General features: G+C 53.6%; 11 protein-coding genes across 11 annotated transcripts; 5 read left to right on the forward strand and 6 right to left on the reverse strand.

Annotated features, from left to right (window-relative positions):
* Positions 1 to 13: 13 nt before the first annotated feature.
* Positions 14 to 1,354, reverse strand: BDV59DRAFT_205953 (60S ribosomal protein uL4; the record flags this gene model as incomplete). The annotated part of the gene is made up of 4 exons (XM_073694725.1): positions 14 to 776; positions 851 to 1,001; positions 1,081 to 1,175; positions 1,245 to 1,354. 4 exons carry the CDS (start codon positions 1,352 to 1,354, stop codon positions 14 to 16), a joined length of 1,119 nt encoding a protein of 372 aa, XP_073543346.1.
* A 118-nt stretch (positions 1,355 to 1,472) lies between these two features.
* BDV59DRAFT_136963 (uncharacterized protein) lies at positions 1,473 to 2,437 on the forward strand. The gene has a single exon (XM_073687082.1). The coding sequence runs from the start codon at positions 1,898 to 1,900 to the stop codon at positions 2,399 to 2,401; it is 504 nt and encodes a 167-aa protein (XP_073543347.1). The 5' UTR covers positions 1,473 to 1,897; the 3' UTR covers positions 2,402 to 2,437.
* A 298-nt stretch (positions 2,438 to 2,735) lies between these two features.
* BDV59DRAFT_205954 (uncharacterized protein) lies at positions 2,736 to 3,676 on the forward strand (the record flags this gene model as incomplete). The annotated part of the gene is made up of 2 exons (XM_073694726.1): positions 2,736 to 3,230; positions 3,308 to 3,676. 2 exons carry the CDS (start codon positions 2,736 to 2,738, stop codon positions 3,674 to 3,676), a joined length of 864 nt encoding a protein of 287 aa, XP_073543348.1.
* Positions 3,677 to 3,700: 24 nt separating this feature from the next.
* BDV59DRAFT_188219 (lytic polysaccharide monooxygenase AA11 family protein) lies at positions 3,701 to 5,882 on the reverse strand. Its single transcript, XM_073691377.1, has 2 exons — positions 5,595 to 5,882; positions 3,701 to 5,361 (listed from the first exon to the last, which is right to left on the reverse strand). Exon 2 carries the CDS (start codon positions 5,275 to 5,277, stop codon positions 4,066 to 4,068), a length of 1,212 nt encoding a protein of 403 aa, XP_073543349.1. The 5' UTR covers positions 5,278 to 5,361; positions 5,595 to 5,882; the 3' UTR covers positions 3,701 to 4,065.
* Positions 5,341 to 5,882, reverse strand: BDV59DRAFT_188220 (uncharacterized protein). The gene has a single exon (XM_073691378.1). The coding sequence runs from the start codon at positions 5,796 to 5,798 to the stop codon at positions 5,586 to 5,588; it is 213 nt and encodes a 70-aa protein (XP_073543350.1). The 5' UTR covers positions 5,799 to 5,882; the 3' UTR covers positions 5,341 to 5,585.
* Positions 5,883 to 7,744: 1,862 nt separating this feature from the next.
* Positions 7,745 to 8,978, forward strand: BDV59DRAFT_188223 (uncharacterized protein). The gene has a single exon (XM_073691379.1). It carries the CDS (start codon positions 8,087 to 8,089, stop codon positions 8,306 to 8,308), a length of 222 nt encoding a protein of 73 aa, XP_073543351.1. The 5' UTR covers positions 7,745 to 8,086; the 3' UTR covers positions 8,309 to 8,978.
* A 1,101-nt stretch (positions 8,979 to 10,079) lies between these two features.
* Positions 10,080 to 10,765, forward strand: BDV59DRAFT_188224 (uncharacterized protein; the record flags this gene model as incomplete). The annotated part of the gene is made up of 1 exon (XM_073691380.1): positions 10,080 to 10,765. The coding sequence occupies one exon, from the start codon at positions 10,083 to 10,085 to the stop codon at positions 10,272 to 10,274; it is 192 nt and encodes a 63-aa protein (XP_073543352.1). The 3' UTR covers positions 10,275 to 10,765.
* Positions 10,453 to 11,390, reverse strand: BDV59DRAFT_196320 (HET-domain-containing protein; the record flags this gene model as incomplete). Its single annotated transcript, XM_073692699.1, has 3 exons — positions 10,453 to 10,483; positions 10,723 to 11,148; positions 11,179 to 11,390. The coding sequence occupies 3 exons, from the start codon at positions 11,388 to 11,390 to the stop codon at positions 10,453 to 10,455; spliced, it is 669 nt and encodes a 222-aa protein (XP_073543353.1).
* Positions 11,391 to 12,961: 1,571 nt separating this feature from the next.
* Positions 12,962 to 14,361, reverse strand: BDV59DRAFT_188226 (IMPACT family protein). The gene has a single exon (XM_073691381.1). The coding sequence runs from the start codon at positions 14,254 to 14,256 to the stop codon at positions 13,258 to 13,260; it is 999 nt and encodes a 332-aa protein (XP_073543354.1). The 5' UTR covers positions 14,257 to 14,361; the 3' UTR covers positions 12,962 to 13,257.
* A 1-nt stretch (position 14,362) lies between these two features.
* Positions 14,363 to 16,489, reverse strand: BDV59DRAFT_188227 (putative aromatic amino acid aminotransferase). The gene is made up of 3 exons (XM_073691382.1): positions 16,191 to 16,489; positions 15,569 to 16,133; positions 14,363 to 15,473 (listed from the first exon to the last, which is right to left on the reverse strand). Exons 1-3 carry the CDS (start codon positions 16,327 to 16,329, stop codon positions 14,429 to 14,431), a joined length of 1,749 nt encoding a protein of 582 aa, XP_073543355.1. The 5' UTR covers positions 16,330 to 16,489; the 3' UTR covers positions 14,363 to 14,428.
* Positions 16,490 to 16,931: 442 nt separating this feature from the next.
* On the forward strand, positions 16,932 to 19,670 carry BDV59DRAFT_188228 (LCCL domain-containing protein). Its single transcript, XM_073691383.1, has 2 exons — positions 16,932 to 17,777; positions 17,833 to 19,670. Exons 1-2 carry the CDS (start codon positions 17,311 to 17,313, stop codon positions 19,424 to 19,426), a joined length of 2,061 nt encoding a protein of 686 aa, XP_073543356.1. The 5' UTR covers positions 16,932 to 17,310; the 3' UTR covers positions 19,427 to 19,670.
* The last annotated feature ends 255 nt before the right edge of the window (positions 19,671 to 19,925 follow it).

A 19,925-nucleotide genomic window follows, 5' to 3' on the forward strand; every position in this document is an offset into this window, starting at 1 on the left:
CATCGCCCCAAATTTAAGCCTCGTAGAGAGTGTTGAGGAACTCCTTGGAAGCAGCCTCAGGCTTGCCCTGGTCAAGGCTCTTCTGGCCGAGCTTCTCCTTGGAGAAAGCAGCAGCGTAGGGGTTAAGACGGAGCATAACCTGCTTGTTGCGGAGAGGGTTCTTCTTCTGGACAACACCGCGCTTGGTGCGAGCCTCACCCTTGGGAGCACGGAGGGCGGACTGGATTTCAGAAGAGTTGATGAGACGGGCCAGATCAGCGTTGGCGACGAGGTTCTGGGGCAGGGTGTAGTCCTTCTTGAGGGCGGCAGGGGTGGTGGTGCTGCCGTAGACCTGGTCAAGGGCCTGGAAAGCGGCGGAGGACCAGACGATGAAGCGACCGAGGTGACCACCAGGGGCGAGCTGGAGGAGGTTGAGGGAGAAGACGGAGGAGGTCTCGACACCGGGGATGTTGCGGAAAGCGCGGACGAGCTCCTTGCCGTCAACCTCGGGGTTGTAGACAACCAGAGGACCACGGCGCTGGCGGAAGCGGCGGTTTCTCAGCTTACCCTTACCGGCGCGCATCTTGCGGGACTTCTGGACCTTGGTGAGCTCGGAGCCGGCACCGAGAGCCTGGAGGAGGGCAATGGCGGCCTTGGTCTTGGTGAGGGCAGCACCCTCGAAGGTCTTGGAGTCAACGACGAGAGGGACCTCGGGGACGTTGGCGACGCGGTGACCGCGGGCGAAGAGAAGGGCAGGGACGGAAGAAGCAGCCAGGGCGGAGGCGGTGGCGAAACGTCTGCAGGTGATTGTTAGTTCTCCGGCCACTTTGAGGATCTCATATGATCCCAATTGAGTTCCAATCGTCCGTACCTCTGACCAACGTTGATCTTCTGGTGCCACTTGCGCCAGACCTTGGTGGGAGCGAACATACGACCAGAGCGGCATTGGTTACCGAAGGCAGCCTGACCAGCACGGTGAGTACCACCACCGGAGACACGGGGGATACGAGCGACAGCACGACCTGTAGGCAGAGATTTCCATCAGCGATCCAATTGCGCGATCTTCGAAAGGTTGGCGCGCCAATTCCGAATTGCACATACCGGTACCCCAGGACTCAGCAGAGGTCTGTTCACCAGCCTTCTCGCTCACGGCATAAGGCTGTCTCTTGTTCTTGGCCATACCGGTGTGCACCTGCCTATAATCAACCGGTCAGCCATCACACGTCCTCCCCTTGATGTCTCTTTCGCACGACGGTCGAACATACTGGACGATATCAGAACGGATGGGCGCAGTGAAAACGGCAGGCAGGGGGAGGGTGGCCCCGCTGGCCTTGCCCTCAGCCGTGGCGATAGTGACGGTAGGACGAGACGCCATTGTTGTCGACGATGAGGTTGGTCGGTGTCGGTCGGTCGAAGTTGGAGATCAAGTCTCTGGCGGAAGTGCCGTCGAAATTTTCGCTTAGTTTGTTGGCCCGCAGCGGGTGGTGGTGGGTTTGCGGAGCCCTATGCCCTAAGTGGGCGGTTGCTGACTAACATCACGTGAGAGTATACAACTTCGTCACTGCCGACTACATGTCTTCTGGGAATTCATCAATCAACCTAATCACTCTATCGTGTATTTCTAGTGAATACTGCTCCTTCCAGATAAAATTGGACTCCCACATCATCCTCTATACCCATATTTTCCTCTTCATCTCCAAACTATGCTTAAGCCCGCGTAAGAACCTTTATTATCGCGATGGCTTCGACTATGAGCAAACATTAAACGTATCTCTGTTTCTCTGAACACTTTCACTCAAAACTATTCGGGGAGATTAGTATCCGTCAGCAAGGCCCATCGCTATGTTGAATTTGCGCAGATTATTAAAGTCTCAGAGCCCGCGCAACCGCCCAAGTGAAGCCTCTCCATGCGCTTAAGATGTGTGCTGCCTTTCACTGGCTTATCCGCTGTGGACCCAACAGCAATCAATCCTACTCTATTATGAAGGCAGTGTTTAGAGCGGAGTTTACCGATAAATTCAGCAGAGAAGATCAGATCAGATTCCTCAACTGGAAGAACACTCCCAGACAACGTTGCCCTGACTCCCGAAAGTGTCTACTCGGTCCCTCCCTCCAACGAATTTACTGGCGTAGAAGGTTCCTCTCCTGTTCGACTGAAGAGAAAAAGTACCACTCTTCAACGGAACTTACGTCCCTGGACAAGAAGACTCAGGCGGCTAGACAGATAAAGGCCCAGAAGGCGTGGGTATGCTTCAAGAGCATACGGTCAACCGCTGGTCGGAATACAAAACTTGGTGTACATGATCCTTACTTCAGCATAATCTGTATACTCGAAGCTGGCTGGGATGCGAGGCTACAAGCGATTCAAGAGATCACTGGGTCTAACGTGCGTCCGAACTTGATTATGAGCGACACCAGTTAACTATCCCCAGCCTATTCAAGTGGGACCAGAAGGATCAAGGCGACCCTAAAGCGATGACTGCTTGATAGTACTTTACCATTCCCTGTCTTCCATGTATGAAATTCCAGCACGGACTGGGTAGCCCCTTTTGTGATGTCGGCGGCTAAATACTGGTTCTGCCACCTTGTACACTCTCTTCCCTCCTGCATCTTCCACTACTTCCCTACAATGGCGTATATCTTCACGACTGCGGTAGTCGGGACTGGCAGCTTTTGATGAATGTACTACATCCACTGAGACACTCACAAACATACCCATCCCCAACCTCACCTCCCCTACTCATCCAACCAAAGCAATGCCGCGGTCACAGACCTTCCATGCCAGTCGAAAACCCCTACAAGACCACCCCGTGCCTCCCCAGCACGCCTCTACCTCTGGCCCATTGCCCTTCTGCAACCCAACCCGCGCACATTTCCGCTTCCCCGCAGGGCCAGACCACATCGAACGCATCTGGCGCTCCCGTGACAACCGCAAGGGACGACATGCGCTCAAGATCCACCGGCGACCCCCGGACAAGCAGTACCCACGGCCAACAGCCTACCCGACGTCGATCCTCCACGGCCTCTCCCGCATGTTCACCACCTTCCCGTACTGGGACATCTCCTTCTGGGTAGCCATCATCTTCACGGCCGGCTCAGTCATCTGGGTCCTCAACGCGTTCTTCGTCTGGCTGCCGCGGGAAGACCCGCGCACAGAGTTTCCCGGCGAGGTGCGCACCGGCGGCGGCGTGGCGGCCTTCATCGGCGCCACCGTCTTCGAACCAGGCAGCGTGCTGCTGGTCCTGGAGGCGGTCACCGAAGCCCAGACAGGGTGCCTGGGCCGGGCCGGGCTGTAGCCCCGGACGCTGGGGCGCTCGTTCGCATCAAGTCCGACCTGGACACATGCGTGCATCCGCATGCGGATCGCTGGTCGTTTCTGCCGCTGTCGGACCGCGGGAAAGACGTCTCGCGACGCCGCGGCCGATGGCCCCCGACAGTGGCGGAGCTGCGCGCGCATTACGTCTACGAGCTCGGGTTCTGGGCGTCGACTGTGCAGCTGGTCGGTGCTACGGTCTTCTGGATCGCCGGGTTTACCGGTCTACCGGGCATCGCGGACCGGCTTGTCCAGCGGGTGGAAAATGGGGTGTATTGGGTGCCGCAGATTGTGGGCGGGTCCTGCTTTGTGTGGAGCGGACAGTTGTTTATGCTGGAAACGCAGCCGAAATGGCATATCCCCGCTATCCGGCTCCTGGGCTGACATGTCGGGTTCTGGAATCTTGTCGGGGGTGTTGGGTTCACGTTGTGTGGAGGGTTGGGGCCGGCGGCTCGTCGTGCGGAGGTCGGGTATCAGAGCGCGCTGGCGACCTTCTGGGGCTCTGGGGCTTTTCTTTTGGGGTCGCTCATTCAATGGTATGAGAGCCTAGACAAGCATCCTGTGGAGGGGGCAGGGGAGCATCTATAGCGCTGAACACTTCGAGTCCGCGTCCACTACTTCTGTACATACACCATGTTACACTAGGAGCACACCAATAAAATGAAATCTACATTTTGAATCCATTCTCTCAAGTACATACAAGAAGATAAAACGTCTCACGCACGCCGGAAACGCACCACCCACGAAAGGAACGCACGACTCGACCAGCGAGTCTAAGCGTGGATGTGAGCGTGACCGTTGTGAGCGCGACGCGTGTGGCGCATGCTGTTCAGCATGCGAGGCTGCAGCGTCGACTCAATGGCGAAGTTCTGCGACTTGCCGGGGTTGCACTTGGTGCCGGCGGCCATCTGCTGGGACTCGCTCCACTGGCCGTTGGCGCAGCGCTGGAAGGACGTGCCGTCGATGCAGTTCCACTCGCCCTCAGGGCTGCAGTCACCGGTCAGGGCGCCGATTCCAGAGCCGCTGGAGCCGCTGGAGCCGGAGGAAGCCGGAGCGGAGGCCGAGGGCGCAGGCGCGGGCTCGGCGCTGCTGGTGGGAACGAAGATGCCGGGAGCAGAGGACATGGAGGGCTCCGGGTCGGCGGTGGGGGTCGGCACGGTCAGGGAAACGGAGACGGAAACGCCAACGCTGGCAGTGGGCTCCGGGGCCGAGGAGCTGGAACCAGAGCCGGAGCTGCCAGAGCCAGAGCCAGAGTCGCCGGCGCCGCCGAAGGTGGGAGTACCAGTGCAGGCGGTTGAGCCAACCTCAGCGAGATAAGAATCGGTGCCGATCTGGACATCGTCACCAGGCTGGGGGAAACGGATGTCGACGCCCTCCTGGGTGATACAGCCGTTGACGTTGGCGACGAACATGGGGGGGAAGCTGGAGGAGCGCTTCTCAACGGTCTCGGTGGAGCGCTTAGAGGCCGAGCCGCTGGTCACGGTGATGGGGGCGCAGTTCATGTACATCTCGCGGTTCCCGACACGGTTGAACCAGGTCCAAGCGAGAGTGTACTGGCCGGGTTCGATGCCGGCGGGGATGGTGTAGTTGAGGTCGGAGGGGACGGTCATGGTGGAACCGCCGGAGAGGTTGCCCTCGGCGGCGATGGGGCAGCTACCCTCGAAGGATTTGATGACCATCCATTCGGACTGCTTGCTGGGCTGCTTGTCGGTGGTGAGGGAGATCTGGCAGGACCCGCCCCCGTGGACAGCGCTGCCCTGGAGCTTCAGGGGCATGATCTCGCCAATGCTGGCAGTGGTGATCTCGGCAGGATCTTCGAAAGCGTTGGCGCGCAACTTGCAGGGGAAGTCACTGCCATCGGCGGCGAGAGGCGAGTTGTTGAGAGAGTCGAAGCTGTAGGGGGTGGGCTCCAGCATGCGCAGATGAGCCTCAACGGCGGAGATGCCCATCATGGCAGCAGCCACGAAACCAGACTTGGAGAACATTGTGGAGGTTCTTGGTAGGAGAGCTTGAAGGAATGGTAGCTGTTTTGACCGTACCAGACGAATCAAAACGAAGGATCAAGAAGTCTACGGAGGTTAGCGAGGGTTGAGGAAACGAAGAGCGACGGAGTTGAGATCGAGATGTATAAGAAGACGTCTGTATACCGGACATAGAACATGTCCGAAACACAAGGGCAGGGGTGAGACAACAACAAACAATGCATTGACAACTGAACAGGATGTCTCAATGAAAATCACAGCTTGACAATAGCGTCACAATGGGGAGCGGGAGAGACAAGACAAGATGACAATTACAATACCTTTTGTGGAACACCCGAGGTTCTATGGGCGAGACGATCTGGAGATCCGAAAGAATGAAGTCGGCCACAGGCACAACTAGCAAAGTAGTAGAAAGGAATGAAAGAACAGGAACTGGCCTGTTGACAAGATCGAACCGTGACGGCGGAAAGGATTGAAGCGCACCAGCGTGAAGAAGGAAAAAACCTGATGCCCAGCATTGGCATCAGGGGGGTTTTATAGAGATCAGTGGGTGAAGAATTGCCGATGCAACCAGTCGAGGTGGGGGAGACGCGAGGGTCGGGGATCAGTCAATCAGGACCCTGGCAGTGCTGATGGAGCCGATCTGAAACGCCGGCGGAGAACATTTTACGGTGTACGCTGTACATTTTGCCTTTTGCATATTTGGGCGTGGCCGTGCGATTGGTGTGAAGTCGGAGATGGTGCATGTTGTTGTCTACACGTACGTGGTTGACGTTGAAGTTGATGTATCGCCACATTCTTTCATGATCCTATCTATCTACGCAGTATGTTCTTTATTTTATCTGTACAACTTATTGTCCTATTCCTTAATTATTCGTACTGTACGCGAGACTATTTGATTAAAATAATCTTGCTCCACCCGTCGCACCATCGCTCGTTAGCGCTGCATTAATCGTCGTTGCCACCCGTTGGCGCCCATGAACGCCAATCAGGGGGGAATATCTTTATTTCTTCGTCAGACGGTGTGAGAGTCGACCGTAATGAATATCGTGTCAGAAGAAAGGAGAGAGTGCTCGAAGAACGATAGAACCCCTGGCTGAATCCACGTAAGGACAGTACTGCCTACAAGCCCACAGAGCCAGCTGAACACGAAGCCACCGCAAGGAATAGGGTTTGTCCTAGACGCTGCTGATCCCTGACTTACATCGGTCCATCCGGTTTCAGAACATTCAGCTGGGAAATGGGGCCGCTGAATTCTCCGGGCATACCTACTGCGCCTACACCTGCGTGGCGAACCCAGCTGGGTCTGCAGGAACCAGACATGATGCCATTGTGCATGGAACCTTGACCTTAATCCTCAAAAAGAAGAAACGGAGAGTACGGATGGCGAGGTTGGATCAAGGGATATGTCTGTGGGAAATCTTTTCCTACATGCAAGTCGGGATCCATGGGACAAAAGTACGGGAGACACCAGCCTCCCGTTGGGTCCATGGCTCAGATGCGGAGAACCGTCCTTCACCACGGTTCATCCGTGGTTGATTCGAACATGATTCGGTTTGAATCATCCCCTTGAGTATAGCTCCTGAATGGCAGACCGTCCAGAGTATCACCCTCCTAAGCGATGTAGCATTGGAGCTTCTTCCCAGATCAGATCGGGTTTCAGATAGATTCAGTCCCCGCGATACATTACCGCCATATTAAATCGTAAATGAACCGTCCCAAACCCATCCGGGCGAATTAATTAATTCCTCGAAGATTCCAGGGAACAACGCCGACGGTCCCATGTGAGCGAGACAGCGAGTGGACTGGTCGAATCCCGTCTCGCGGTCCCCGTCGACGGGTGAAGAGATTTTCACCGACTCTGTTCATGACAGCCACTGTGAAGAATCCGGCAGTTGGGACGGAGTGGACCTCGTAGACAGAGCGTCTCCGACTCAGGGACTTCTCCTCATCGCAATGAACCGACGCCATCCCCGCTGTCGGTAACTGAGTCCATCCCGACACTCGACTCGTCGACACCATCCACGACCAAGAATCCGCTCGTAAATTCGCTTCTGCCTGGGCGCAAATTAATCACAATCTCTCGAGCAATCTCTTTCGTCGGACTACCCACGCCATGGCCCTCATGGTCTGACTGAGTCGCGTCACACGATGACCCCTCGACTCAAGACAACTCAACTCGCCCGCGAGTCGTAGAGAAATGTACGCAGTATGTATGTATCTCCACCGATCCAATATCCAATCTCTGGTGTCACCAGCCGGTGACTGGCATGGTCCCAAACTTTGGGCTTCGGGCCAGGGGCTCCCAGCGGTTAATCGTTTCCCGCGGAAGCCCGCTAAACCCCGTGGTTGGCCGCCACACGGTGCATGATGGATCAGATCCGAGCCGGTGGTGGTCTCAACCAAGCTTTGCGTCGGTGTGATGTCGGACGGCCCAATACGAGGGGTGATTGGGAGAGAGGATCGCAGCTGAAACGTGTGATAGCCTTTATGTTGGGGATCTGGAGATGGTCGCCTTGTATCGGTTCGTGGGATTCATGGGATGCCAGTTCAACCGGAGACGTTTCCTTCCTTACTATTCCTGCTTAACTATTACTGATGAATCATTATATCTCTGACCGCTCATTCAAGTTTTTTATCACTTCTTCCTCTTTTGCGTCTGCTGTTTCCGAGCTGGCATTTCCCTTAACCCCACATCAACCGACAAAGCCGAACTTGATGAACCGATACGAGTTGAATTGGACTCTGAGATTCAACAGAGCTAGAAGCAGATGAATCTAACCTCCCTTGGCTGCAGGTACTGTCGTCCACGATGGACGTCTCTTCGTTTTCTATGTATATTTCGACATGTCTCCTGTATTTCCTTGCCCTCATAGCGATATGTGCCCGAATACTACGGCTCCCTTCCCCTCAAGTTGAGCCAGGGCATAAAGTGGGCCTCTCACGTCTTGGATATAAGAGACTGTACCCGATGTGCGTGGTCGGTTGGGTACCGGTTCGCCCGCCTGCTATTACACTCGCAATGCTCGTATGAGTGCTGTGATAAACTCCACACTATCTTGCTGGGAATCTCATCACTATCTTGCCCTGGTCCGGCCCTGAGCAGCCGTTTGTCATACACCTCTTGATGGTGGATTCCAATCAGCAGACTTAAAGTAGTCATTCTCTCTTGAGCCAAAATGGTGGCACTTGCTTGTCTATATCCACCAACGATCTCTGCTCCCCCGTCGATACATTTGTGTCCTTGTAATTACGGCTCAGGCGATTGATAGGATCCGGATTTGCCACTGTTGGAGGTCACATTGCAAATTTAGAAAGAGACATCTGTTTACTCTCCTTCTTTGACTGGCCAGGTTGACTGCTTGAGAGGACATTGAATTGGCATGCGTTGCATATGTACGGTACGCCTTCACCGGCAGATGCATTACGCAGAACGCATATCATGCCTAGGTAGTTCCTAAGAGGAAGATACAAGCAGCTCCTGATTTAAGCTACCAAGTCCACTTTACTTGAGCCCTGTTCCTGTTGATTAGAGATCATAGAAGTCTTGAGATCACCCAGAAACTGTGCCACTTCTTCATGGCCAGCATAAATTGCCAAGCTTAGCGCTGTCCGACGATAAGGATCCGGGATCCAGGGGTCTCCCCCTCTCTCGACCAGAAATTTCACAATCAAGAGACCCAGCCAATGCCGCATAGTGGAGGGGGTTGTCCAGACCTGGCCCAGAATTCATTGCAAAATCCCGCGGGGAATCCTGATCGAGGAGTTTGTTGATACCGTTCAGGCTTTTATCCGGATTTTTGCCGTATATATATCTCATTACCTCCAGACTGTCCGCAACAGGGCATGAACGTACTCTGAAATCTCATCAACTCAACCACAGACTATGCCTCCAAAAGGAAGAACCTTGTTAGCAATCCCTTCTCCGGGATCCATTTCTCTCTATGGTCTGCACCAATCCACGCGACATTCCCTAATCCCTCCTGGCTCCGCCTGTATCCGTGACCAATATATATACTACGGAGCAGGATGGAAGAGGCGGTAGGCAGAAACGTGCAGAGACGGTTTAACAAAAAGGCCGACGATAAGTACTATGCGTGTATGTAATTGACGGATTCTCTACAAGTATAACTCTTCTTTCGCCAACTTTGACGTAGTCAATCCCCACGTAGCGCCATGGCTCCACAAGAAGACGTGCTAAATATTGTCATTCATGATAATAAAATATATTACAATACAGTCAACAGAGTGTCGCAGGAAGTTCACCCAAATTGTATCCGACCTGTATTGGTAAGCTTAAAAGCTACCAACGAGTTCATGACGTCTGTCGGAATATAGATCTCTTCCTTGTCAGGTTGGGCGGTTTTCAGCCCAACTATTATGCGGAACGCCAAATTATCATAACCCAGCCGAATTTGGCGTTCAACTTTGACGAAAAACCTGCCAAGATAGGCGGACGATGTATATTCTCCACTAAACGGAACGCCTATGCCCACAAACGGACCTGGGTTTAGGCGAACGTTCTGGTGGTCGAATCCTGGGATGAAGAGATCTTCTCGATAAGAATTGGCGTCTAAACCGTTGTGGACGTCCGTGAGGAATAGGTACCAGGCACCTCGACCCATCGCAAGCACTATCAACATGCGGCTGCCGATCATCTCATTGTTCACGATGATAGTCGACAAATGTTTACCACTCGCGTAAGTATCTCGCAAGAACCCGACATTGTCAGACTTCACTTCTCGTGCGATCATTGCCTGTTGGATTGGCGGGAATGAAAATCGACCAAATTCTACTTTCATCGCCCAATGTCCCGGCAAGCTCTCCAAAGAGATCTCATTCCTGGCCGTGAAACAATCCTCGGGACAAGCGTCAACAATATCAATATTTTGATGGCCTTTGGCCAAGACAAAAGTAACAGTGCGTTCTGGGACGTGCGTGGATGTAGGAGCGGGCATTGGAGAGAGGAGCAGTGTCTCTTCCGTAGATGGGTGCCATGACAGCGGCCAGATATCCTCGTATAAAAGGGCAAAGAAAGGGGTCGTATCAAACTCCATATCCCGAGTGTTTGCGTCTCCAGCCCAGCGCCCAAAGAAATTCGTTCGGGTGAATCGTGGAACTTTAGTACGAGGGTTGCGATATAAGTAGACCACAACCCAATCGCCGATGGCACTGGATTCAGCCGCAGGTTCCCTGCCTGTAGAGCATGCTAGAAATCCGTAGTAATGCCCTGGATACCGCGGTATTGGGGCGATTGGCAACTGCATATGAAGACCGAAATTCGTTGGCGTAAAGTCTAACTTCGGCTCTGATATATTGAAAGCGGCCAAGTAGTCATCATACGCAATGGTAGAGCACCTTGAAGAGAGAAATTGGTCGGGAGACTCTGCCAGCATTCCCGAGGAAGTAGTGCTCCCCTGCCAGGCGAAGATGCTGTGGTCAGTGGACATTTGGATGATCTGCAGTTGTAATCGCCTGAAGGCACGAGAGCCCTCGCCATATAGTGTTGGCATGTTAACTCCAAAGATGCCCAAAAGAGAATACGCCCTGTCTTCTTGCTTTGTTGTTCGTCGACCCGCTGCCCAGGACATCTTTTCCGCCACATTCGTCTGGTGTGCATACATACCATCCATCAGGACCCTTTCGTCTATCCGTGTGATGCGCGCTATGAGGTCTGCTAAGGCTGCCTTTGTGCCAATTACTCGCCACGCGGCGTCAAAGAAGACCACTTCGGTTGGCGCTACTAATTCCTGCAGTGTCCACCCCCTGTTGAACCAGGAGCTGTTCTGAAATTGCGAATCCCTGGCCCTTGGATCCGCAGAATAAGTTACCTCGTCCATATACGCGTAGCAAACCCGCGACAGCTCATACCAACTAAACATAGAATTGATAGCCTCAGATAACTCAGCACTGCTGCTCTTGTCGATACAGCACGTATCCACCCAGACATATGTGAGACCGTCTTTCAACGCCTGAGTGCAAGCCCCTACTAGTTTCTTATAGCCTGGTTTTGCCTTTATCTCGGACTTCATGGTTATGTTGGAGATGCCATCGCAATCCTGAAATGTCACTTCCCCGGGTCTCCAGCGATGGGAGAGAATGGCGTAGGCTTTCATGTTCTCCACATCTTTCTCTAGGAATATTCTGAGTGGACCAGCTGGATCGTCTCTGGAGCAATGAAGGAGATGCATGACGTCGCGGCGGGAGTATCGCCGTAGATTTGTGAGATAGACAGAAGATGGTGGATACTAGTAATATTGGACATTAGCGCTCGGGCATAAGCATTGGGCTTACGGTGCCGAGAGATTAGGTACTACTGTTGGATTTGTACGATACCCAAAACTGGCATTTCGGTCTTCTTAGGGCACTAGGTAGTTTTGTTTGCTCCATACAATTTCCAGATTCCGTGCGTCAATCCGAAATGATCGGAAGTCACTGCCAAATAGTAATGGCTACACACTTAACCCAGAAAGATCAGCTTCTCATAGACTGTGCCGAAAGCGATCCAGTGAACAAGATTGCTGACAGAAGGGCCTGAGTTTGTCTCCATCGTATTTTGCCACCTCAAACCTTTCAAAAGGATGGGTAGGGTTAATTCACAGTCTAGAGATAGGAGGATTATCTGCAAATCCCTCCTGCTGCTGGTTTTGCGCTTCCTGTTGGAGGCTGGGACATATTCTACCACCGCAGAGTCTGCTGTTGTTCGGCGGTTTGGCTTTCAGGTGTGGGGGATTCTCGACCGGCCAATCGAGAACACGACTTATTGGCCATATTTCGATTGTGAGATTGACCAGGCCGGTGAATCTGTTACTTGTCGAGAGGGAATGAGAGAATGATGCCGGCTAATTTCGCTTTAGTATCGCGACCTTCACTGTGTAATATCTGCATAATGGCCACCAAGTGATGGTAACCCTCAACCCTCTATGTAACCTATTCTGGATATCCCCAGGCAACACCGCTTAGAACAGCCATCATGAGTCCTTGAAGCTCCCCTGCCCGGGATTCCATGCTTGCATCGTTCAGCTCTATCGCCTGCCAGCCGCCGATCTTGTACTGGCGCCCGCATCCAAGCCTAAACCCTTCTGGAGCTGATCAAGCGGCCGGCTCAACTGCTTGTTCCACTGCTTCTATTCGTCTATACTATTCTCCAATACCCTATTGCAGATTGTCAGGTACTACCATTTGTCATTGGACACCAACCCGTATAATTCATTTTATATTCTGCCTTTTTTTTTTTTTATTTTTATTTATTTATTTATTTTTTTGGCAGTGAAAAGAAAAAGGGATAAGACGGTAAGAGCCCCAAAGGCAGACATACTCCAATCGGTCACTGAGCGCGATGCGGCGCTAGACAGATCTATAGAGATCTCCATTGCATCTAAAATTGACAGAGACTTTGTATCAGGCAAGGTAAAGTATTGATAGGGCTATATACTGTAACTAAAATGAGTTCATGCGTTATGGCTAGAATATATAAGTTTGCATCAATACTGTCTAGGGTTATATGAGTACACATGACCTGTGGAGAGACCACTCTATCTATACTATTTCAGTCCTCTCGCGAATGCACCCGTTTTATACGAGAGCCGATAGCGAGCATTAACTGGTTGTTTAGTAGCTAAGATGCTCCTTCTATATTATGGACAGATTGGGATAGTCTATACTTAGGAGATACAATTCCCCAGAGGGCTAACATTACCAATTATTATATCCTCGCGGTGCTCAACGTTTTAGTATTATATATAGTACATACTAAATGTCGTAAAGAGCTTTGCTCAACAATTCCTATGATCGGGTATATGTAGCCGTAAGCACCTTCCAACACATCCAATTAGGCTTCTAGCATCATCATGTTACTACCTCTGCATCGAGGCTATCAGGAAGCCTTCAGGGTGCATAAAAGGGCCGAGCCGATATGAGGACTTCCGTGGCACGACTGTCCAACTCAGATCTGTCGAGATAGTAGAAGCAGCGGTACAAGCTTCACTTCTTTCCCTTCTTCTTCCCCTTCTCATTCCCAGCGGAAGACTCCCTCCCAAATCCACCTTTCAACAACGCGTCTCGACCGACGGCATTGATGATGCGAAACCGGTCAGGACCAAGCAATACACCTCCATACCACCTCGTAACGACGACAACCACATCCCACACGTCCATCAGCTGCATCAAATGCAGCAATCGCCCGCCGGCCGCTGTCTCCCCATCGTCATCGCAATCCTGCACAATCATCTCCGTAGTCTCACCCTTCGCACCCGCCGTGGGCTTGACCTGTCGGATGCGCCACGCGCTGATATTATGCGTCGCAGCGGCGACCTTCTTCTCCGTCGCAAGCAAGTAATCGAGATAGCCTTGAGCCTGCTCAAGGCTGGTGACGTGTGCGGCTCGACCGACAAAAACAGACTTCTTCTCAGTAACAACATCTGATAAGATCCAATCCGGCGGACTCTCGATACCGAACGAGTCGCGCAGCGACAGGCTAGCGAAATCTTCGGGCTTCAACTCGGCCTTGGTCGTGCTCCCCTCTTGCGTCTGTTCCGTGGTATCGCCGCCATTGCTCGTCCCGCCGATATTGAGCTCCCTAAACGCCTCGACCGCTTCATTGATCACGTCGAATAGACACACCGCCCCCGGTTGGTATGTCCGCCCCACGATCTCCTCCAGAACATCAACGGCGACTTTGCCCTCTCCGCGCGCCGCTGTCGACGCTGTGCCGAGAATCTTCGGCGGGGTGTCGGGGTACGAGGGCTCGAAGCTGAGGACAAAAGATAGATGTGGGTGTTCGGGGATATGGAGGTTTATTGTTGTCGCAGACACGGAGCTGGTCGGGGCGGCGCTGCCCAGATCTAAAGTGGAATTGGGTTTGGTCGGCGCGGGGGTGCCCGTGCTGGTGACGGTGATCGTGTCCGGGTCGTAGATCGCATTGATGGCTTCGATTTCCTCGGCGAGGTCTGTGTTCTGGAGGGACGAGGGGTCTACGGACATGGTGAGGGTGTGGCGATGGGAGTTAATCGGTTTGGAGGAATTTCGGTGGTGGGGTTGGGTTGGATTCCGCCGATGTCATCGCTTCTTATGTAACATTCCAGACGGTTGATAAGAGACCAATTGCATGTCTAACGAACTATGTATTATGTAGTGTGCAATCTCCTTCATCTGTCTAGCAGCCCGTTCCGAGCAAATTCCCGGGCTGCATCCGCAGCGCCTGAACGGCGTACATCTCCTCGCCTTCTAGACCGTCGAGGTTCTTGCGCTGCCAGAACGACCGGAACCCATCCACAAGCCTCTCAGTCACGCCCTTGACGTCCTCGGCGGGCATGGCCGCAAAGCACAGTCGGTAGTACTGCCATGCGTAATCGACAACCGTCTTCGTGGGGCCGAACATCGTCCCCGGCCCCAGCAAACACAGATAGGGACTCTTCGTCATATGCACCCAGAGCGCCTGGGAGAGCCGATCAGGCGAATACTTCCCATACAGGGGATGCGTGTCCATGCGGACCTTGATCCAGACAAACATGCCAGCCGTCGGCCACGTAAAGTCGAACATCTGGCGTCTGTCGACGATCTCCCAGGCAGCATCCTCGTCCACAGCCGATTCGACCGCATCGTCCGGGTCGACGATGAACTTCCCCTCCTCCAACACATTGCACATGTCCTGCATGCGCCTCTCATATCCCCCACGCAGGCCCTCCAGCCATCGGACCCAACCGTCCATCTGCCAACCTTTATCGGCACCTTTGCCACGCGTGGCACTATCATCCACCTGCTGTCCCAACAGGAGCTCCGCGACCATCGCCTGCACGAACCCCGACGGCGCCTGCGTCGATGTCTCCGTGATGCGCGCCAATCGCTCAATCACCGCCGGCTGCGCGGTCACCCACCCGAGCCGACAGCCCGGCGCGATGGTCTTGGAGAAAGTATCTAGCCGAACGACGCGGCCGTCGGTGTCGAGGGAGAGGTACGACGGAACGAGGGAGTCGAGGAATGCGTATCCAGAGGATCTCCCGTGGGCGTTGTAATTGCGCGTCTCGGCGGTGACATGCGGAAGAGTACTCCCGTCTTGCTGCTGCGCTGTCGCCGACGGATACTGCAGGTTCCAGTAAGGATCGTCTTCGACGATGATGATGTCGTACTGCTGACACAGGGCATAGATTTCCCTGCGGCGATCGACGGAGAGGGTGCCGCCTGTGGGGTTCTGGCCGATTCTGGAGCCGAAAAAGCAACGTTAGAGTTTGACCGTTGAACCACATGCATGCGTGCAAGCTCTCCACACTTCACCCTGTCGCAGGGATATACTTACGTGATGGTGTACATTAGATGCGGGCGTTTTCCTCTCTGAAAGTCCCAATTCTTCAGCACATCGGCTAGCCCGCCTTTTCCATGCGCGCGCATCCCCTGTGCGTCCATGGCCACTGGGACGACGTTGAGACCACGCGGTTTGACGGTGTTGATGGCGTTCATGTAGACGAATTCCTCGCAGAGGACGCCCTCACGCTGGGACGTCCAGTCGCGGTCCGGGTCCCAGGTGTTGGTGAAAGCCTCGATAGTCTTGCAGAAGCCGTCGGTGGAACCGCAGGTGAGCAGGGTATCGGGGCCGCGGGCGTAGGGGACGTTGGGGTGAAGATGGTTGCGGGTGAACTGGCGGACGAAAGTGGCCATTGGGGGGAGGCCGTCGGCGGTGCCATATTGGAGGGCAGTGGTGACATCGATTTTCTTCTGGAGGTTGGCGGATTGGCTTTCCTTGGGGATGATGACACGGGTCGAGCTGGAGGAGTGCGAGGGCGATGTGGATGGTTGGAACCGATGCGGGTGAGCGACAGTGGCTTCGAGGGTATCGTATGGGAAATAGGAGGCGTTTGGCAGACCTGTTGGTGTCTGTTAGAGGCTGTGGAGATGGGGTGAAGCAGTGGAGTAGAGCGCACCCCCGGCCAGATTGGCAATGCCCGGGATCAGGAAGTACTTGTACAGGTCCTTGATAGTACTCGCTTCGCGGCGTTTAGTAGAGGAGGAGAAATGATGCGATAGGTCCCGTGGAGGAGGGAGGGACACGGTGCGAGCCATGATGACAGAATGGTCTGGTTCCGTAGAACTATGGAGAAGAGAGGATGGAGAATGAAGATCGAGAGGGATGGAGAAGTCCGATGGACCCCAATCTCATATAAACCCGCACGTTATCGGGGATTGCTTGATAAGCAAAGCCGCCAACGGGGATGCAACCGTTAATCTCTCTCCACAGGACTGTGCGTTGGATGCTTATCCGACAAATCCGGAGACGATGCGAGATGCTGTTTCGGACTCGACTTGCAAAGCGATCGTCCTGATTCTGGCCTGAGAATTCTCATTCTTGCTCTCGTAGATCCAATTTTCAGGGCATGGGCCTAGTCTGGGTCTGGTTCGGACTTGGGGGTGTTTCCTGGGTCCTAATGGAGACTGTCGCCACAGGGCTGACTTATTGAAGATGCATATGGCATAGTGACAGCGCGGTGTATGTGGTGGGAATCAACAATAGCCAGGCTGTAGATGACTGTAGATAGATGGTGGGCGACGATGAGAAAAGGAGAGTCGTTTATACGAAGTACTGATGAGTATGAAATACAAAGTTCTGTGCCTGCATAACTGACAGCCTGCATAACGAACATAAACGTGGGTCATTAGGTAATCTTGCCACATGATATAAGCAGCCACCCGCCACCGCCTTCCCCATTCTCTCCACCTGGCCATTCCCCTTCAGGCCATCATCGACTCTCTTTCATTCTCTCTCTCTCTCTTTCATGACATTCTCACCTACATTCTTTGCACCGCTTGTTCACATTCATTGTCGCTCCAAGGCATTCGTGGATGTCATCTGTCTCTCCGCTGGCTGTGAGAGTCAATCGGATCCGCCTTCTGATCTAGAACCCTGCCACGCCCCCCCACCCTCCGCCATCTACTTGTACCGCCTCTCTCTCTTCTCATCTTACTCGCATTCTCTCTTCCAACTATTCCCATATCTTCTGTCGCTGGCTCGATTAGACTCCTCTATCCATACCACTCCCGAGGAGGATGATCGGTGAAGGTCCTGAAGATGGTTCTCGGGTCTATATCCCGCCTCTCTTAGAAGACGATGATCCCTCGGCTGATCCCGACGCTTCCGATATCTTGCGCCCGCAAGATGAAGAGACCGGCGAGGGTTACCTTCCCGTCTGGCTACGGGAGTCGTCCAAGTCTTTTCGCTGGGGATGGATTCCCTTACCCTTGCGCAAAGTCGGTCGGGCTACCGCAAACTGGGTGAAGGGTCCCAACCCGCCCCATGACCTGCTGTTGAAGCCATTGTTTCCCCGCCTCCAAGAGCTTCCCGTCCGCTACCTGGACCGCTTCTTCCCCAAGCGGAAGCACAAGATTGCCCTGCTGTCCGTCTTTTATTTCCTCTGGTTTATCCCGTGGACTATTGTTCTGTTGCACTCTCGATCCGCCGGGTTTATTGAGGGATATGGCCGTCCGCAAACCCTCTCCTGCTCGTCGACGTTTTGGTAAGTCCGCGCGCACTCTCATCGTTCCCATCAACCCCATCTAACCAACAAACAGGGCATATGGCAACGAGTGTGGCTTGAACGGAAACGATTGTCGACCCTTCTCAGCGTCCGTTTTCCCCTTCCGTTGTCCTGCGAATTGCCGGGATGCGAAGTTGCCTAACCCTCACATGGTCGGGAATCAAACCTACAGCTACCAAGGTCTGGTCGTCGGAGGACCACAACCGGGATCCGATGATCCCCCCATTTACCGGGCTGATAGCTTCATCTGCCAGGCGGCTATCCATGCTGGTGTCATCACGAATACCGTCGGAGGATGCGGCGTACTCCAGCTGGAAGGTGCCGCGCATTCGTTTCCAGCCTCGAAGCAGAATGGAATAAGTTCGGTCGGCTTCCCCTCCACCTTCCCCAAGGCCTTCAGCTTTGTGCGAATGCCATCGTCGGAGGAGGCCTGCCCTCAAGATCCTCGTTGGCCGCTATTGGGCATCACCATCGCTGCGCTGGCCACTTTGTGGCTCTTCTGCACCTCGCCCCCCGTCTTGTTCCTCTCCACGTTCTTCATGATTTTCTGCCAGACGGGCCTGGTGTCGGATCCGCCCCCGATCAATCAGTTGGCTGATTTGGTTTCCACACTGCTTTCGCGACTGCTACCAGCGTCGTTCGTGGCGTATGTGTTGTTTAAATACTGCGCACGTCCGCTGTTGACCCCGCTTTCTCCACCCATGTACCAGATGACCAAGGCATTCCTGTACTTGCCACCAGTGTTTATTGGCGCGTTGAATAACTACACTTTCGCACGGTTGATTCCCCTCGAGCGGCTCACGCCGCATGATATCCAGAAACAACCTGGTGCTAAACTGGCGCTGGCGATGGTGATCCCCACCGTGATCACCATAATCCTGACCCAGGCCTGGAAAATCAGACAGGGAGGTCTTATGCCGCACTATCTGAAGGTCTATTGCACCATGGGTCTGATTTTGCTAATTTTGCTTCCTTTGCCTGGGCTCCGCCTTCGCATCCACCATTATATCTTGGCCATCCTGCTGATGCCCGGTACGGGCATTCCTACCCGTCCGTCGCTGATATACCAGGGACTGCTCCTGGGCCTTTTCATCAACGGCGTGGCTCGGTGGGGGTTTGCATCCATCATCGAGACTCCCGCTGCCTTGGGGGAGCAGGCCCCGGGTCCGGGTGGAGCTCACGGTTGGTGGGGAGGGACGTACCCTAACATGACGGACTCGTCCGTGCAGATCTCCCTCCCCCCAGACGGGTCCCACGAAGCTTATCACGGCAATGGCAACATCACTTTCTCCCTTTGGGAGAAGGATCGCATGGACAAATTAGGCGTGGATGGTGTGTCTGTCCTCGTCAATGATGTCGAGCGTTGGAGAGGATATCTGGACGAGGATCAGCTGGGGCAGTTCACCTGGCACCGGCACGGTCACAGTGGCCTGGAACTTCAACACCGGCCGACGATTGAGAGTGATCAGTTGGATACTGATTGGATAGACCCGGCGGACGACAGCAAACCCGAGGACCTCTTTTTCCGCTTCGCCTTCCTTCGAGGAGCCGAAGCCGGGAAATATAGTGGGGCTGGTGTTTGGCTGAAAGACGGGGACTGGATCTCCCCTCCGCCGCCAAAGGACTAGATGGAGTCTGGACTTGACGAAGCCTATATATTTTTATACCCTGCAGTGCTGGGTGCTAGGACGGTTAGGATGGCGTTGTTATCGGTAGACCGTTTGATGATATGAATGATGATATGGAGAGATCTATTGCAATGTAGATTTGATGTTTATCAATGGATTAGTTGCGTAAATGAGGAGAGTACATGTACCCAGCAAACTACAAACATCCAGAGTTATCAATGGATGTATTGGCTCTTTGATGGAGGGGACAATATCGTGCCCTCTTTTTGCCGATATACTTCCTACAGCAATTGTTTTAAGTGTCACTCAACCATGCTCCTTGTCCCTCCAAATGAGATTATTGGTTCTGTACCTAGGTATGATTCATATTCCAAATCTAAAAAACAATGCAACTAGCGTGACTTCCCCAGTAAAAGAACTTCCCCTGGTCAATTCCGGATCGCAGATGACGCCAAACCTTCTTCGCTATAACAGGGTCTATGTATTTGTCTGCATGGCG

Source organism: Aspergillus ambiguus (genome assembly GCF_047715705.1).
Source record: "Aspergillus ambiguus strain CBS 117.58 unplaced genomic scaffold BDV59scaffold_53, whole genome shotgun sequence".
Lineage (NCBI taxonomy): Eukaryota > Fungi > Ascomycota > Eurotiomycetes > Eurotiales > Aspergillaceae > Aspergillus > Aspergillus ambiguus.